Consider the following 19,269-nt stretch of genomic DNA (forward strand, 5'->3'; position numbering starts at 1 on the left):
GTGAGGGGGGTTAGGTGAATGTAAGGTGAGGCTTCTTAAACCTTCAGTTGATCCTCACACAGTTTGTATGGATTGCAGGGGGCATGTTTGCGTGGTTGATGATCGGTGCAATGAATGTAAGGATTTGGATGATGATAAATGGAGGATGGTATGAGACCTATCGACGCAAATTGGAGCGCGATAGAGTCAGGAGGTCTTCCTCCAAGGGTCAAGCTCTACTAAAGGTAAGGATAGTAACATTTCTCCTCCTCTAACACCAGTAGATTTTGCCCAACCTAATCCTGTTTTGTTGCCTTCGGGCCCCAGTGCTGTGTCTGGAGAAGGTAACACCCTTTCTCTGATTCTAGAGTCTATTCGTGCTCTCGAATCTAAAGTATTGGCCCTAGAAACCGGCCCTGTGAAAGTTTGTGTTAGTGCCCCTAGTTTGTGGAGGGGGCGTCAGATCGGCCCCATAATGCCTCTAGGCCTAGACCTCTATCGGGAAACTCCCCAGACTCAGGGAGTGGGTATGTCGAAAGCCGCAAGAGGGTTACGGGGGCTCCCCACCGATCTGGCGTCCCTTCGGCAGGCCCTTGTTGCTAAATCCCAGGCTGCCAAGGAGCGCGCACGAGCGCGTGTCCTTAAAGATTGCTTTTCGTCCTCCGAAGCGTCCTCCCCGCGCAAGGGGTGGAGCGCTCGGAGAGACTCGCGTCCGTTGAAAAGGACCTTTCGCTTTGAGGACGCTTCACGTCCTATGTCTCCTCTTTCGTCAGAGGACGCTTATGACGCCTTTCCTCCGCAGAAGAGAGGAAGGCTTTCTACCGATGAGGACGTTCGTTTCCACGCAGGCGTGTTCACTGAGAGGCAGATAGCTGTACCTGCTAGAAGGAAGGAGGCGTCCCCTCGCCCCTCGCCTTCTCGCAGTCTCAGTCCTGCCCCTTCTTTTGCTCCTTCGTCACTACGAAGGATATTGTGTCCCTTCAGGGACCATTACGTCGCTGATGCTCAGAGGACTTGCCAGCAGCAGTCGAGCCTAAGCGTAGGAAGGACGTTCGGCTGCCCGTCAAGAGGACGAAGCGGCCTCATTCTCTCTCGGCTCGCTCGTCTCTCTCTCCGCCCTTCCCCCCCGATCGTCAACGTTCTCGTTCTCCTAGCAGATCTTTTACTCTCTCAGGAGAGACGCTCGTCAGACGCTCGGCAGGACGCTCGCGTTCTAGACAGGACGCTTTGAGCTCTCTTCAAGACACTTTTAAGGACGCTCGGCAGGACGCTCGGCGCGCGAAGCAGGACGCTTCTAGTTATAGACAGGACGCCTTTGAGGACGCTCCGCAGGACGCTCGCCGTGTGAAGCAGGACGCTTTTCGAGCGAAGCAGGACGCTTTTGAGAATGCAAAGCAGGACGCTCGCTTGGCTAAGCAGGACGCTTTTGGCGCCGCTCGTCAGGAAGCTCGCGCTTCCTTTCGTAGAGCGTTTCTGTTAAGACGTTCATGTGGCTTCTAAGGACGCTCCCTCTTTTCGCAAAGATGTCCGTACCTCTAAAGATCAACGTAAGGCCGCTTCCGTACCTGTAGAGGATACTTCCAACCAACGGAAGTCTTTGTTCAGGATTGAGACTGCGGGACGTACTCCCTCTCCTGATGGGCGTTCTCCAGTTCCTCTTAGGGAGGAAGGGGAACTTAGTAGCCCAGGGAGTTCCGTCGAAGAAGAACAGCCGGTAGCTTCAGCTGTCTCGGACTACAAGGTTCTTGTTAGGCTGTTACGTTCAGCCTTCGGGGAGGAGTTCCAGCCGACAGCCCCCTAGGTCTCCTCCCTCTCAACTTTCGTCTTCTTCCAAAGACCGTAGACCCCTGAATTCGTCGAAATGAAGACATCGCTGTCGACCAAGAGGGCGTTTTAAAGAAACTTCAAGACTTTATGTCCAGAAGGAAGGATCAGGGCAAGACTACTTTCGCCATCCACCCTCTAGACTCGCCGGGAAAGGAGGAGTTTGGTATGAGACCAAGGAGGATGTGGGAGTAAAGGTCCCTTCTTCCGCTTTGGGTGACTTCTCCAGTTTAGTGGACGCCCAGAGGAGGTCTCTCTTAGCGTCTGCTAAGGTGTCCTGGACTCCGGTGGAGACTGACCACCACTTGAAGGGACTGCTTCGTACCTTAATGTGTTTAATTTCCTAGATTGGTGTCTGGGAGTTTTGGACCTTCCAGTCTAGGAGTCCTGATTCTCCTCAGTCTGGGGGAGCTGTCCAGCGTGTTGTCATGTATGGACAAGGCCGTCAGGGATGGTTTTTCGGAGGAGCTAGTTTCGAATTTTGGAACTGCCTTCCTGAAGAAAAGAGCACTGCTGTGCAATTTTACTGCTAAGTCGGTATCCTCCCCCCGCTCAGAAAGCGAAATTGCTCTTTGCGCCATCTTTTCGGACCATCTCTTCCCCCAGGCTATGGTAAAGGATCTTGCACAGAGTTTGCAAGAAAAAGGCGACCCAGGACCTCTTGGTTCAGTCTTCAAGACGTCCAGCGGTTCCTTCCACTTCGACATTCAGCAAACCCCCGAAGAAAGTCAAACCCTTTCGCGGGGCACCCCCTCGAGCAGCAGCTCCTCGAGGAGAGGGTTTTCGAGAGGAAGAGCTTCATTCAAACCCAAAAACAGCAAATGAAGATCTCGTCCTTCAGACACCAGTCGGGGCCAGACTGGAATTCTTTGCGGAGGCTTGGAGGCAGAGAGGGGCGGATCCTTGGACCCTCAAGATAGTAGAGCGGGGGTACAGATCCCCTTTCTACTCCTCCTCCTTTGACATCAACTCCCAGAGACCTCTCTCCATCCTATCAGGGAGAGAAGAAAAGTGTTCTTTTCGATCTATTAGACCAGATGGTCAAAAAAAAGAGCGGTGGAACAAGTCTTGGACCTAGAGTCACCCCGGGCTTCTACAACAGGATTTTCCTAGTGCCGAAGCAGTCGTCAGGTTGGCGCCCGGTCCTGGATGTGAGCAGGCTCAATCTTTTTGTAGAAAAGATAAAGTTCAGAATGGAGACGCCTCAGTCGGTGCTGGGAGCATTGAGACCTGGCGACTGGATGGTGTCTCTAGACCTGCAGGACGCGTACTTCCACGTCCCAGTCCACCCTCTTTCAAGGAAGTACCTGAGATTCGTCTTGGACAACAGGGTTTGGCAGTTCAGAGCCCTTTGTTTCGGTCTCAGCAACTGGCCCCGATTGGTTTCACAAATGATTATGAAGGAATGTAGCGAAGTGGCTCCATTCGTCAGGAATCAGGATATCCCTCTACCTCGACGATTGGCTGATCAGAGCGTCGTCGAGGCAGAAGTGTCTGAAGGACCTTCAGTTTACGCTAGCCCTAGCAAAGTCTCTGGGTCTTTTGGTCAACACCGAAAAGTCGCATCTGACCCCGATCACAGTCCATCGTGTATCTGGGGATTCAGATGGATTCAGTGGCTTTTCGGGCGTTTCCATCCCAGGAACGTCAGCGACTGGGGTTAGAGAAAGTCGCAGCCTTCCTAGAGAGAGAAGCTTGTTCGGTGAGGGAGTGGATGAGTCTGCTGGGCACCATTTCCTCGCTAGAAAAAGTTTGTCTCGCTGGGAAGACTGCACCTCAGGCCTCTTCAATTTTTCCTTGCGGAAGAATGGACGTCGAAAGAGGACCTGAATGCGATCCTAAGGATCTCCAACGAAGTAAAAGTACACTTAAGATGGTGGCTCGACCCTCAGAAGTTACGAGAGGGCCTCTCCTTAAATCTTCTGAGCCCCGACCTAGTGTTGTTCTCAGACGCTTCCGTTTTGCGTTGGGGAGCAACACTAGGGGGGAGAAAGTGTCAGGCTCCTGGAGAGGGGAAACAGGTAGCCTGGCACATCAATGTAAAGGAACTGGCAGCGATATTCCTGTCGCTGCAGTTTCTTCGAAGAAAGACTGTCAAGCAAGGTTGTTCAAGTCAACTCGGACAGTACCACAGCCCTTGCGTATCTAAAGAATCAGGGAGGGACCTCGCTCCAGATCCCTTTTTCTCCTGGCGAAGGGAGTTCTGCTATGGGCAGACGCAAGGCGCATCAAGATCCTGACAGATTCGTGGCAGGGGTTTCAGAATGTCAGGGCGGACCTTCTCAGCCGGCCGAAATCAGATTCTACCAAAACAGAATGGACCTTGCACCAGGAAGTCTGTCAACAGTTTATGGAGAATTGTGGGGACGTCCTCTAGTAGACCTGTTCGCTACATCAAGGACGAAGAGGCTTCCTCTGTATTGCTCCCCGGTTCTGGACCCAGGGGCAATTGCAGTGGACGCGTTGCTCTGGAACTGGACAGACCTGGATCTTTACGCCTTTCCCCCATTCAAGATCATGGGGGACGTAATGAGGAAGTTCGCAGCGTCAGAAGGGACAAGGTTGACTCTGATTGCCCCAAAATGTGGCCAGCAAGAGAGTGGTTCACAGAGGTCATGACGTTTCTTGTGGACTTCCCAAAGAAAAACGTTGCCCTGGAGGAGAGATCTACTCAGACAGCCTCACTTCAAAAGGTTTCACCAAACCTCTCCGCTCTGGCCCTGACTGCGTTCAGACTATCGAAAAGTTGGCCAGAGCGAGAGGCTTTTCAAAGCAGCTGCGAGAGCAATCGCTAATGCTCGAAGAGCTTCTTCAAGAGCTGTCTACCAGTCTAAGTGGTCCTCCTTCAGGGCATGGTGCAAGAAGGAAGGAATTTCCTCTTCCACGACCTCTGTGAATCAGATAGCAGATTTCTTACTACGATCTAAGAAATGTGCAAAAATTGGCAGTTCCTACAATCAAGGGTTATAGGAGTATGTTGTCTGCCGTTTTTCGCCACAGAGGAATGGACCTTTCCGACAATAAGATCTGCCACGATCTCTTAAGGTCGTTCGAAACCACCAAAATTCCACAAGCAAGACCGCCCTCATGGAATTTAGATGTTGGTTGTTGAAAACAGCATTGATGCTAAGTTCCCGTTTGAGCCTCTCCATGAAGCTTATCTAAGGGACTTAAACAGAAAAAAAACGCTTTTCCTAGCTCTCTTGGCGACGGCGAAGAGAGTTAGTGAAATCCAAGCGTTCAGTAGCCTAGTGGGTTTCAAGGGAGACAGCGCTGTCTGCTCGTTGAACCCTTCTTTCTTGGCTAAGAACGAGAACCCGTCTAATCCTTGGCCCACGAGCTTTGAAATCAAGGAATATCGAGTCTCGTGGGTCAAGAACCAGAGAGAGCCCTGTGCCCTGTCAGGGCTCTCAAGTTCTATGTGAATAGGACTAGAGAGATAAGAGGTCCCTCAGGTAATCTCTGGTGCTCGGTGAAGAGACCAGATTTGCCGTTGTCGAAGAATGCTGTTGCTTTCTTTTTGAGAGACGTCATTAAAGAGGCTCATTCATCTTGCCAGAAGACTGATATGAGCCTCTTTAAAAAGTGAAAGCTCACGAGGTCAGAGCCGTAGCTACCTCTCTTGCCTTCCAAAGGAACATGTCTATCAGAGATATTCTTGATAGCACCTTCTGGAGGAGCAATTCCGTATTCCGCTCAACATTACCTACCGGGATGTGAGAACGATTTACGAGAACTGTAGTTCTTTGGGACCTTACATTTCGGCAGACACAGTTTTGGGGGCTGAAGGTAGCTCTCTCCCTATCCCTTAGCTTAGTTAGGTTAGTTTATTGTGTTTTTGGTTGATGGTGAGATCTTCTGTGAAAATCTCCCATTCCATAGTGTTAATATCAGGGGTTTTTTGGTTAGTTGGTCAGGTGGTGGTCGGTTGCTGTGTTACTGCCATATGTTTGCCTAGATGTCTTGTCGCATTGTGGTCACGTCCCCGTTGACAGAGCATCCAGAGAGCACCAGCACTACAGGTCAAAACCTGGCTGGCAACTCTGATAAAGCATAAGCAGGCTTTAGGTGACAGTAATCCACATAGTCTACTTTGCTATAGGTAAGGAAACCAATAAGTTAATCTTTTATTTTAATTTAAATTTCCTAAAAAATCCTAGTCTGTCTCTACCCACCATCCGAAGGTGTGATTCAGCTATATATATATCTGACAGGTAAGTTTCATGAACAAAATGTTATTGTTATAATACAATTAAGTTTGTTCATACTTACCTGGCAGATATATATAATTAGAGTGCCCACCCTCCTCCCCTCAGGAGACAAGGGCCATGAATAAATATGGAATAGAAAATGGAATGGTTCCTGATATCCGACCTCCCAGCGGCGGAATGGGTACTACACCTGACCGTCCCACTACGTGTGCCGCGAATTTTGAAATTCTGTCGGACGTCAGAAATACAGCTATATATATATCTGCCAGGTAAGTATGAACAAACTTAATTGTATTATAACAATAACATGTTTCTCAGAATCTTTGTAGGTAGCCTAGGTTTATCGATAGAATCATGTTTGCTTTTTGGGTATCATGCATCACAAGATTGATCAGTCTAATACAGTACGTATTACCTTAAAGAAGGCTGTCTTATTTTATTACTGGTAGCTGTTTCATCTTCAAAACTTTTTTTTCTAATGTCTAAGCTGTTATTTTTGTTACTAGTTATATGTGCCCTTACTAATAAATACAACCTTAATTTCTGAGCTGTTATTTTTGTTACAAGTTATGTATATATGCCCGTAATAATGAATTCAACCTATCAGAATTCATACAAGCTTGAGAGGAGCTGTTAACAGATTAGTATAAACTTTTTTTGTTTTAAAATCTACAGGGTGAAAACCAAGATGAAAATGATGAATGTGTAATATATTCAGTGTGGTCTGATGTGTAATGAAAAGAATGAATATGCAGAGAATATGCACGGCATTGCGTTACTATTATGTTCATGTGGGCAAAGGTTAAGTGTCTTACCTAGAGAGATCCAAATTCAGACTGTCTGGCCAGTTTTAGAAGGGCCCTGTTTTTATCGGTAGGTAATGTTGTGAGGGGGGTTAGGTGCCTTGGCAACCTACCACCAGCTGTATGTGCTAAACCCTACTTCTTTTACCTGTTAAGCCATAGATCACAGGAGGCAACATGTCTTTTGCTATTGAAAAGAAAATATTACTTTTCCTGAACCAACAATCGTTGTCTTGAACCTGCTGTTCTCCTGCATATCATGATCCACCACCAGACAGACATTGTCCTTCCTCTACACTTGGCTCAGACAAAGAATCCAAAAAGGACACTCAACGAAGAATTTGCTAGCTCAGCACAGTAACAAATTAAATATTAAAAAGCTGAGAGAATTACTTGTAGAGCCTATTACCTGAGAGTGACTCTAAGCTAATTTTTACCTCCTTAAGTGCCTTTGGTTCCATATAAATTCAGGACCATTGTGTCCTAACATTTGAAATTGTAAGGGTGCCAGCAAGGTCCTCTTATCCTAAGTCCCTGCAGTTTCATTTATTTTTTTGTCCACCCAATTTATGAGGGAAAATAAGATCTTATTTAATTGTTCAGGGCCTGAAGAATGATTCATGTTTCATTGCTTCAAAGTATAATAAATGTAAGACCAAAGTCTCTTGCTAAAAAGAATTTCAATATGAAGAAGCAACTACGTATAAGTAAAGCTGATGTTTAGCAAATAAGCATTTAAGCCTAAAGGGCTTAGGAAAACCAAAGAATGACGTTAGGGCATTAAAATCCCTTAGCTCTTACTATCCCAAGGCTCCCATCCAAGTTGGTCACCTGTGGCAGGTGGTGTATCCCCTCTAGTGGTGGCCCAGCCATCTGGGTCAGATGCTCAGCCTTAATGAACAAGGTGATACTAATATGAGGCAGCTACTATGTCTCCTCTGGTATATACTATATACTTCTCTACATGGAGAAGCTTTGCTTCTTTCTCCCCTACCACCCACATTACAAGTGGTATTGTCAGCAGAAAGCCTCACTGAAGGAATGGAACACAAACAAGGGAAGGTTTCAGAGAGACTGCAGACTCTCTCATCCTTCCCTCTGCCAACTCTAAATAATAATCTTAACAGAATTGAACCTAACTTAACACTCTGCTGCTGCCTTAGAAAGGTCAAAGGAATCAAGTATGAGGAGTATAAGAAGTATAAAGGCTGAGGTCTATCATTCTTGTAGGACAAACAAGAAAGAAAAACTAAACACAAGGGCACTTGGGGAAAGCCATCTACATCTAGACTATTCACAGGTTCAGCAACATTAGTAAGTTCCGCAAGGAAAATAAAGCAAAAACATTAAACTGATGTGGCATTTTTTCTAGTGTTAAATAATGGAAGATACTGTATGGGGACTCAAATACTAAGATATCTTTCCAAGAAACTGAAATAGAGAATAAGGAAGATAAAGGAAAGCATTAAACAAAAGTAAATGTTGATAATACAATTTAACTGATGTTGTATTGTTTCAAGTGTTAATTGAAGACCTTATAGGGACTTGGCATAGATGTTTCCAAGAAGTTTAAATTTGGGACGATTGTAAGTAATTGCAGACTTAGATAGGAATTTACATGCTAAGATAATATGTCCCACAAGAAACTTAAAAATTGGGTACAAACGAAAAAGTCTTCATCTGAATTTCAACTTTCATGGATTTATCTCCACACCCATGAGAAAGAGCCTAGTGAGAGACAGGCTTTGTTCCTTCATGTATGTAGAATCTAGATTTGATAGATTTATCTGGAAACAGCAGGCAAGTAGATGTCATTGACTTTTTACGCTGGTTGACAGTTTCTGCACCATTTATATTAATGGGTGGTTCTAATGCTAAACACCTCTTTCAGAGAGGTACAATGTGATAGGTAGGAAAACCTTAATGAACATCTGCATGACAATATTAATGATATTTGTTGTTTAGATGAATGATGGATCACTCACAAGGTATGGCATTGACCACAACTCATTCAGCTGTAGATTTGTCTTATTTGTTCCTCTGCCTTGACTCTAGATACCAGTTGTCTGTACCATCTGTGATGGTAATCCTCCATCTTGTCACCCAAGATGGGAGATTTGGGAAGTAGAGTGGTGTTCATAAGAAAGGTCTACATTGATTGAGACGAGCTGCAGTGATTTCCCATCTGTTCACACATATGAGCAATTCATGAATATAGTTAAGATAATAATAATAATTATATACCAAGAACAGTTGGTTTGTTACATCATCTTGTGGTTCTTAGGTGGAAAATTTTCCTATAATTTGTTTGTACCTCATGTCTTGTACGTAAATATTGCCAGTTCTATTCAGAATGCCTGTTTTCAATAGATGTACAAATAGTTATGAAGATAATGGTGGAAATGTTACTAAATTAGTTTCTTTATTGTATAATTAAAAGTTTGTGAAAATTTATTTCTAGGAACGGCAGACCCGCTTGGATGAGTTTTTGGAATTGCTTTTATCATCTGCCAAGGGAGAGACCCCAATTTCAAACCTTATTCACTTCAGGTAAGTTGAAAATTTTTTCAGCTTCATGAAAAAAATTTGTGTTTCAATTTCATTACTGTTAGTAATTGCACTGAAGAGCAGTTGTAACGCGAATACTCGAATTTCCTGCAAATAATGGGTAGGTAGATAAATATGCGAATACGTGAGTCCGCGAATCTTGAGAATGCGAATTCCGGGGTCCACTGTACAGGCAGTCCCCGGGTTACGACGGGGGTTCCGTTCTTGAGACGCATTGTAAGTTGAAAATCATCGTAAGCCGGAACATCATCAAAAATCCTCAGAAAACCTTACTTTTAATGCTTTGGGTGCATTGAAAACTAAGTAAACTGCATTCTTATTGCATGTTTCATCAAAACAACCTTCAAATATTGATTATTTTGCATTTTTGGTGTCATATTTCATCTGCCAGATCAGCTTTGTAGGCGTCTTAACCTTGGAACATGCGTCGTAACCCTGAAAATAATGTCTGATGAGTATAATTGAGAAGCGCCTTAACCTCGGAACGTCGTAAGCCGAACCCGTTGTAATCCAGGGACTGCCTGTATTACTCTTGAATTTTTTAAATTTTTAATTACCGTACATACACAATTGAATTTATGTATATTTAATGGATCACTCATTTCGTGCATCTTATTGAAGTTGAAACAGGGAAGCTTTCTGAGATATGATTACTATAGTGTGTAACTTCTCTGGTATGCAAATGTGATTGTAGTTGTGTTTCTTACATAGTTTCATCTTTTTCTTGATACGTAGTTTCATCTTTTTCTTGAAAATTATTATTAGTTAGTTCTGAAGAGAATCTGCATTATGACCACAGTGCTCCCTCGGTTGTATGTGATTCACATTTCCACAGTCTTCACTTTGTTGCGGATTTTTGTGGAACACATTATTCACTATTCCAAAGGGAACTTTCACTAATTTGCTGATTTTTTTTTTAGTGATCATATCACTAAAATAATGACTAATTTGCTTTTTCTTTGTAGAGCAACACTGTTCTCTAATTACTGTAATTTTGTTCATGAAACTTACCTGACAGATATATATATAGCTGTATTTTCTGAAGTCCGACAGAATTTAAAAATTCGCGGCACACGCAGTGGGCGGCCAGGTGGTAGTACCCATTCCCGCCGTGGGAGGCGGATATCAGGAACTATTCCCATTTTCTATTCATATTTTTTCTGTCGCCGGTCGGTAAACAACTGTTTACAGACCTCCGCCTAGGATTTTGAAAACTTCATTAGCCGCTTAAGTATCCTAATTATTCTTTCGATTATCTTGGATTTGTGGCTAGGCATACGCTATCGTAAATTTTTTCATTGCATTTGATGTCTGAAGCTAGTTAGCCTAGTTTCAGACTTTGTTGTCTGCATTGGTAAGGTGAGGGCTACCGGCAACTTCCCCCCCCCCCCCCCTGGTAGACCAACTCACTTAGTAGATAATGACATTTACATGTTTTCTTTGCATAAGTTCAATGTAATTAGTGTAATGTGTGACTGATTACGGAAGAAGCAGGTTTCATGTACGCATTTTAGAGCGTGTTAGAATCAGGAGTTTTCCTCCACAGTAAAACAGAAGTTAGAAATAATGAACCTTCTAACCTCCTGTAGTTTTTTATTTTGCCTAACCCTGTGGGTATGGCTACGGGCCCTAGAAGAAGTGTCTGCTAGAGGATTACATCAAGTAATCTTAGACTAAAGTGCTCGCTCTCCAATCAGTGTTGTGAAGTGTAGTGCCCCTTGTGTTGTGTGGGGGGGCGTCAGATCGGCCCCATAATGCCTCTAGGCCTGGACCTCTGTCGGACTCCCAGGACTCAGGGAGAGGGCATGTCGAAAGCGCAAGAGGGTTACGGGGGCTCCCCACCGATCTGGCGTCCCTTCGGCAGAACCTGTTGACGCTTCCCGGCTGCTAAAGATCGTGCACGTGCACGAATCTTGAAGGATTGCTTTCTCGTCCTCCGAGGCGTCCTCCCCGCGCAAGGGTTGGAGCTCTCGGAAGGACTCGCGCCCTCTAAGAAGCTTTAGAGAAGAGGACGCTTCACGTCCTCTCTCTCGTTAGGAGGGAACGTCAGATCGGCCCCATAACGCCTCTAGGCCTAGTACCTCTGTCGGACTCCCAGGAAACCAGGGAGAGGGCATGTCAAAAGCCGAAGGAGGGTTACGGGTTTTTCATGCTGATCTGGCTTCCTTTCGGCAGGTCCTGTTGTCGCTTCCCAGGCTGCCGAAGATCGAGCACGTGCACGAATCTTGAAGGATTGCTTCTCGTCCTCCGAGGCGTCCTCCCCACACAGGGGTTGGAGTTCTCGGAAGGACTCGCGCCCCTCAAGAAGCTTTAGAGAAGAGGAACGCTTCATGTCCTCTCTCTCGTCACGAGAGGATGAAAGAGTAAAGAGACCACATTTTTCCCTTTTAGAAGAATGCACTGCTCTTTTCTAAGGGACATAAGGAGGCTCATTCATCTTTTGCCAGAAGAGTGATTTGGTTGCGAGGGAACGCCTTTCAATGATACATCAATTTATACATTAATTAAGGAGGGCTCAATTCATCTTGCCAGAAGAGTGATTTGAGCTCCTGTGAGGTGAACGCTCATGTATACATCATTTATACATTATTAAGGAGGCTCATTCATCTTGCCAGAAGAGTGATTTGAGCCTCCTGCGACTTCGTGACTCTTCCATGAAGTGTTGAGCTGTTTCAACCTCGCTAGCATTCCAAAAGAATTTGGTAATCAAGGGACATTCTTGATTCCACCTTTTGGAGGAGCAACTCAGTATTCGTCTCCTCTCCTCATGGCGCTACGTATAGTTATGTAACGTCGCTTTACTTCGAAAAAGCAAGCTGATAAGTTTGACGGCCGGCAAGCGCTTTGCACAGTCAAACAACTTATGTCTCTGGTTTGCATAAGAAGGGCAATTTAGACGTGAGGAAGCTTTTGGAGGTGCTCGACGTCCTGTAAGTAGAGACATTCTCCAGGACGCTCGGCAAGCACCTTGCGGAAGACGAAAGCCATACGTCTTCCTTTAGTGTTCACACTCTTCAGGAGCAGCGTGCGGCTCTCCATGGAGACTCGCATGAGGACGTCCTTAAAAATATTCACGTCATACGCAAAACGCGTTCGTCATAACATTGAGATGTTGGCAAGGTCGCTCGCCAGGACGCCTCTTGGCGGGCCTTGCATGCATCAAGGCGCTCAACGAGTTCCTCTCTGGAACGTCGTTCGAGACTTGGTGTTCTCTGCTCAGACACGCTCGTAGCTAAGCAGGACGTTTTTTGAGGACGCTCAGCAGGACGCTTTCCAGGACGCTAAGCAGACGCTTTTGAGGACGCTCGGCAGGACGCTTTGAGGACGCTCAGCAGGACGCTTTTGAGGACGCTCAGCAGGACGCTTATGAGACGCTTTTGTGGACATTCGCCAGGACGCTTCGGTGGAAAGCTCGGCAGGACGCTTTGCGAGAGAAAAGACTTGTTGAAGGCGTCTTATTTGCTGTTGAGGACATTTCTTTACAGAAATTTTTAAAAAGGATTCGGAGTTAGCGGAAAGACATACCCGAATTTTTTCTTCGATCCCTCTTTCCTCTTCATCGATTTCTTTGAGAATCGGGAAGATTATATACTCGGATTCCTGGGTGACTTTCGGTCATGTTAAAGGGTTTTCCCCTATTAGCAAAGTGCTAATAGTTTTGTCAGTCAGGACGTTTTCCCCATTGTCATTTAAGTGGGGGACCCCTCATAAATAGGGTAGTTCTCATTGTCCATAGATTTTACCGTTTTTATCGTTTAAGCGGATAAACTCATTAACAAATTCGGAAGAGCTCTCATTCATTTTCAGAGGCTCATCCGGGGAGTAAGAAAAAGACTTGTAGACTAGATCCAGGAAGTCTTATGTCCAATATCATAAGAACATTGAACGGTCCCTTTTCGATACCTCGGTTCTCTTGATGATCTCTATTCGAATATTACTCCCTTTTCTTGGCAAAGAGTCTTGGCAAAGAGTCAAGGAGTTCTTTTAAAAAGTCTCATTCATTAGAACGTGGACAGTCGGTTTCCCTTTCTTTCTCTCTTCCTCGTCGAGGAAAGATGTAGTAGAGAATTTGATGTTCAAATTACTACAATCTTATGTGGTTTATCTTTGCGTCATTTTGCTAACGCATGGGTCAAGTCATTTACGCATATCGTATTTACCTCGGCGGATAGAAGCCGAAAGAACTGTTGTTCTATGTATTTATTTGACACTCCCTTCAACCTTCCAAGAGTTTTCGGAGTAAGAACAACTCTTCAGGTATTGTTACGACAACACCAACTCAGCTTCTGTATTTAGCGAATTCTGTTTCGTTTAAATACGTCCTGCTTGAGAGTTTCCTTTTGCTCGATAATTATCTACCTATTCCTTCGTAAAGGGAGTAGCTGGCAACTCAGGCAGTTAGTATTCTGTTCACCATTGACGCGTTCCTTCGAGGAGACTTCTCCTTCACTCTCTTTGATAGAGATCGAAGGTGGTCGATCTCCAATCCTTATTTGTTCCGATACGTAATACAACCATCGGTCCCTTTAACAATAGGAAGTAGCTAGCGGCAGCTGGAACGGTCGTAAGCTTCGAACAAGGGGAGAACGGTAGTTAACTGCTTGTCCGATCGTCGCGCGTAAACAAACCACTTTTGCTTTCGGCCGTGTGTGGGAAGGACGTGTTCGCCATCGCTCTGCCCGCTTGTCGTTTGCTTCATCTTTGAGTATTTGTTTTCTCTTTCTGTATATCAGGAGTGATTGTAAGTACTTTTTTCTCTATTCAATTGATTTGCAATGAGTGAATTAGAGGAGTTTGAGATTTCACCGCGCCCTCCAGTCGCCCGTAGAGTGTGTCCCGGGCTGGAGGGACGTAAATGTGGGGGGGTTCAGTCTTTTGTTGAGGTGGACCCCCACGAGTTTGTTCTCGTTGTCGAGGGCGAGAGTGCTCCCAGCAACGAGCCATGTATGGTTGTATGAATTGGTCCGAGGCGCAGTGGGTGCTGTACGAGGGCAGGAAGAGACTTAGGCCGGCCAAGAAGTCATCGGAAAGTCCAGTGACTCCTTTGGTGACGGACACTTCGTCCTCTTTCCTGCCTCCCGGCCAGCCCCCACGGTTTGCGCCTTCCCCTGCGGGGGGGGTAGCGGAGTCCTTTTCCTCTCTCGATCCGTCGAGTGTGGAGGAGGGCGCCCGCTACCCGGACGTACAGCTGTATTCGGGGTCTTCTGTCTGCTCTGGGGGGGGTATTTCCCCCCCGCGCCCCCCGGCGGGGGAAGCCCCTCCTATTAACCCACTGTTGCTTCCGCAGGTGTGCCAGCAGCGAAGGACGACTTGGGACAGGTGTGGGAGTCGCTGGACTGCAGGGAGTGCCCAGCATCCAGGGGTTGCTACAGCGGTTGGCGGGGTCGGCCGTGGTCACTCATGGTGCGGTGACCACCACGACGACCACATTAACTACCCCTGCGTATGAGATGCCACCACATCTTGTATATACGCCTCATATAATGTCGGTGACACCCACGGTGGCAGTACAAAAACCAATTGCCGCCGTTCCAAAGAGGACGATGCCACCACCACCTGGATTTTTTCCTTTGCCGACCCCGGACTTCCGCTGCCCCAAGAGTACCCCCCTGGACCTGCCGCCAGTGCCACGGATGACGGTGACTGTCGACAGGACGCCTGGCTCTCCCGTAGTACCTGCCGTGCCTGCCGTACCTGTGGCCGCTCCAGCGACTCTTTCCGTTTCAGTACACATTCTTTTCAGATGTTCCTGCTGTTCCTGCTGTTCCCGGACCTGTTCCTGCCGTTCCCGCTGCTGGTGTTGCTGTAACAGTCTCAGGTCCTTCCGGACAGGTGCAGTCGGGCCCTGTTGCTTCGGCAACTGCCCCGGCTCCCTCCTGGATGGAAGACCTGACGTCTGTCCTGCGGAGCCTGGCGAAGAAGAAGAGGAAGAGGAAGAAGGTGTGTCATCGTCTTCATCGTCTTCTTCGTCGTCTGCAGCCTCTCCTTCCCCTTCGACTTCTAAGGCCAAACAGCCGAAGAAGAAGGTTGCCTCCTCCCCCCCTAAGAAGACTCCTTCGGGATCTTCTAAGGGCCCGGCTCGCTCAGGCGAGCTGGGGAGCTCTTCTGCTGGTCCTCCTGTTCCTTCGGGTGCGGGGCCCGTCGCTTCTTCTGCAAAGAAGAAGTCGACGGGGACCAGAGGTGCATCAGCCTCGGCTGGTGCGTCCTCACCTGGTGCTAGTGGTTCTGCCGCTAAACCAGTTCCGTCTCGGCTGCTTCTCGTTCGCGAGAAGCACCGAGTGGACGCTCTTCTAAGAGGACCGTCCAGCCAAAGTTTCGACGACCGAGCTCGCTCGCCGTCAAGACAGCGGCACGGAGCAGAAGACTGGCGAGAGTCGTGCACACGACTCTCGCCAGGCCAGTGGACGCTCTCGCAGCGACCAACCGGCTGCTCGGGCTGACGTGACGGTCACTGACCGGCCACGGGTTGAGGCGAGAGGAGGAGTCCCCACGGCCGCCGGTACCAGCCACGGCTGGTACCAGCGGTTGACGCGCCGAGAGGACGCTGGCCGTCTCGACGCGAAAGGGAGCCTAGCAGGTCACCCGTCCGCGCTCCCGATGGGACCGGGCGGAGACGGTGACCAGCGGCAGCTCGCCTGACGCTAGAGAGCGGTCTCGACGTTCTCAGCCGAGCCAATCGCCCCAGGCGAGCGGCGACGCTAGGCCTACTGCTAGACCGTCACCGCGGGTTGACGATCGGCAGCAGCCCCTTACGCACGCTGGTCCTGCCAGCGAGCGTGGGGGGAGCGTCAGGTCTGCCTCTCCTATACCTTCAACCTCCTCGGGCTATACCGGAGGAGCGAGTACCAAGGAGCGATCACGAGGGGTGCGCCGCTCGTGACCCGGCTATGACGCCGTACGGCTCAGGCACGGTCTTAGGACCGACCAGGACGTACGCGCAAGTAGTTGGAGGCGACCGTCAGGGGTCTGTCGCTGTTCCTCCTTCTGAAGGAGGAGTATCGAGGGATATGCTCTTGTTGGAGGGACTGGACGGTCCTACTCCACAAGACGCTGTGACGCCCGAGATACAGAGGAACTTCGCGGAAGTCATTAAGCTGATGCGTCTGCATAATGGCCTCGCGGAAGGATCGCCGCTACCACCATCGGAGCCCACGTCCCGGCTCGAGTCATTTTGGGGTCCCAAGAGGGGAGCCCAAAATGATGATGGGGTTGCCACGATCAGAAGCTTGCGACTCAGTCCTGGATCAGGTGGAGAATCTCGTCTCAGGACGGGAGGACTCGCTAAAATCCGGACGGTCCTCTAAGCTGCTTCCTCCTCCTCTACAGCGGCAGAGGCGTTTCTACGTGCCATCAGAAGACACCGATACTGCCGAAACAGGTTAACCCGGAGTTAGCGAGGCTGACTCCAGGTGTGTCCCTGCAGCAGCTCCTGTCGGAGAACCTATGGTTCTCGCAGCAGGAGGCACTTGCCCTGGAATCTACCGCTATGGCAGCATTCCAGGCAGTTTCCTGGTTGGATTTGTGGTCCCTCACAATATCCAAGGTAGCGGCCGGCTCCGGGAGTTCTGCTCTCGAAGACGACGCTTCTTTTAGGAGGACTGTGCCAGTCTGGAGGAAGAGCAATCTCTTACCTCGCCATCAGACTGCTAACCTGTGGGCAACTTGGTTCTTCGGCGTAGGGACGCAGTCCTTACCCGAGTGACCAAGGGGCTGGGCGTGAGGCGGCACTCGGGCTAAGAAATGGACTCTTAGGAGTTCCCCAGCTCTCTTTCCTGGAGAGATGGTGGACGCTGCGGTGGAACGGCGGCGCACTGACGAGAGTGACCGCTTAGTCCACCAGGCAGTCTCGAAGGTTTCTGGGCAACCTCGAGTAACTGCGGCCAAACCAAAGAGCTTGGCTAGCGCTTCCACGGCGGCGAAGACGGTTGCACCGTCCAAGCCCCGTGTGAAGACTCCAGTTGTTTCGACTTCTGCGAGAGGAGGCCGCAACCAGCCTCCTCCCAGCCCTCCTTTCCCCGAGGAGGTGTTGGGAAGAAGTCGAAACGAGGAGGGAAACGCTAGGGACGGCGTTCCCCCTCACCTGCTGCCGGAAGTGGGGGGGTGCCTGGCGAGCCATTGGGCGACTTGGCAGCGCTACGGCGCCGAGAACTGGATAGTAGACGTCCTTCGGGAGGGATATCTACTACCCTTCGAGTCTCGGCCCCCCCTCATCCCAAAACCACCGGTCCATCTACAGACCTATGTCCGGGGATCAGCAAAGGACAACGCTCTTCGAGAGGAGATCAAGACCATGCTGGCGAAACGAGCTGTAGAAATCGTGGAGGACCAGTCACAGGCTTTTACAGCCGCCTCTTCCTAGTGGAGAAGGCATCGGGGGCTGGCGCCCGGTGATAGACCTCTCTCCCCTGAACCGCTTCGTTCGCACGACGCGGTTCACGATGGAGTCGGCACGCTCAGTGCTCGACTCGATCAGGGGGAACGATTTCATGCTTTCGGTTGGTGGACCTGAAGGACGCGTATTTTCAAATACCCATCCATCAGTCCTTCAGAAAGTACCTCCGCTTCATCTTCGACGGGACGGTGTACCAATTCAGGGCACTTTGTTTCGGTCTCTCAACCGCCCCACAGGTGTTCACGCGAGTGTTCACTCTGGTGTCGGCTTGGGCCCATTCAAACGGGATACGTCTTCTGAGGTATCTCGACGATTGGCTGGTCCTGGCGAGCTCCCGCTCGCAGTTGCTACAGGACAGAGATCGAGTCCTCAAGTTTGTCGCGATCTGGGGATCGTGAATAAACTACGAGAAGTCCGATCTCAACCCAAGCAGAAGATGAAGTACCTGGGTATGCTGATAGATACGGTAGCAGGGCAAGTCTTTCCCGCAGACTTGCGCATCAGCAAATTCAGGGAGGCAGCGGCCGGTTCCTGTCGCGGCAGGAACAGGCAGCACAGCAATGGCAAGTCGTGATCGGCCATCTGTCGTCACTCGAGAAGTTAGTCCCTCACGGGCGTCTTCACCTGCGGTCTCTCCAGTGGAGGCTAAGGGAGAGTTGGTCTCAGGCCAAGGATCCTCCTTACTTTCCCGTGGCTATCACGGACAAGGTGAGGCAGGACCTAGCCTGGTGGCTCGACGACAAGAACCTCTTAAGAGGAGTGCCCATACGCACTCCCCCCCCGGAGATGCTTCTGTTCTCAGACGCATCGACCGAGGGATGGGGCGCACACCTGGAGGAGTTGCTGACTGCAGGTGTGTGGGACCATCACGAGAAGCACCTTCACATCAATGTCCTGGAACTCAAGGCGGCGTTCAACGCTCTCCAAGAGTTTCGGGATCCGCTTGGTGGGACACTCAGTGGTGTTGATGTGCGACAACACCACAGTAGTGGCATATGTCAACAAGCAAGGGGGGGCTAGTGTCTCTTCCGCTCCATCAGTTGACGGTTGCAGGTGCACGAGTGGGCCACGGCTCACTCGATAGAGCTGTCAGCACGCTACATTCCAGGCAAGAGGAATGTAGTAGCGGACAAGCTCAGCCGTCGGGATCAGGTGATAGGGACCGAATGGTCTCTACACCAAGATGTGGCGGAAAGGCTCTTCAACCTGTGGGGCGACCGGTCGTAGACCTGTCGCCACCCAGCACAACAGGAAGATCCAGGTGTTCTTCTCGGCCGTGCCGGACCCATGGGCAGCTGCAGAGGACGCTCTTCAACACCCCTGGGACAACCTCTTCGCTTACGCCTTTCCTCCCTTCTGTCTGATTCGGAAAGTGATCAGTCGAGCGCTGGTCACTCCCAATCTCAGAATGATCCTGGTGGCTCCCAAACGGCCTCAAGCCGTTTGGTATCCGGACCTGCTGGCTCTTCTTGCAGACGCACCGAGAGAGCTA

At 49.0% G+C, this 19,269-nt stretch overlaps 1 protein-coding gene across 1 annotated transcript in view; it reads left to right on the top strand.

The window, feature by feature from the left end:
- Positions 1-19,269, top strand: part of LOC135217916 (uncharacterized) — a gene marked incomplete in the record, with an annotated part of 536,838 nt that overhangs the window by 167,045 nt on the left and 350,524 nt on the right. Inside the window, 1 exon segment of the mRNA XM_064254001.1 lies at positions 9,279-9,367. Coding sequence (XP_064110071.1) covers positions 9,279-9,367 — 89 coding nt within the window.

This window comes from Macrobrachium nipponense, chromosome 9 (genome assembly GCF_015104395.2).
Source record: "Macrobrachium nipponense isolate FS-2020 chromosome 9, ASM1510439v2, whole genome shotgun sequence".
Lineage (NCBI taxonomy): Eukaryota > Metazoa > Arthropoda > Malacostraca > Decapoda > Palaemonidae > Macrobrachium > Macrobrachium nipponense.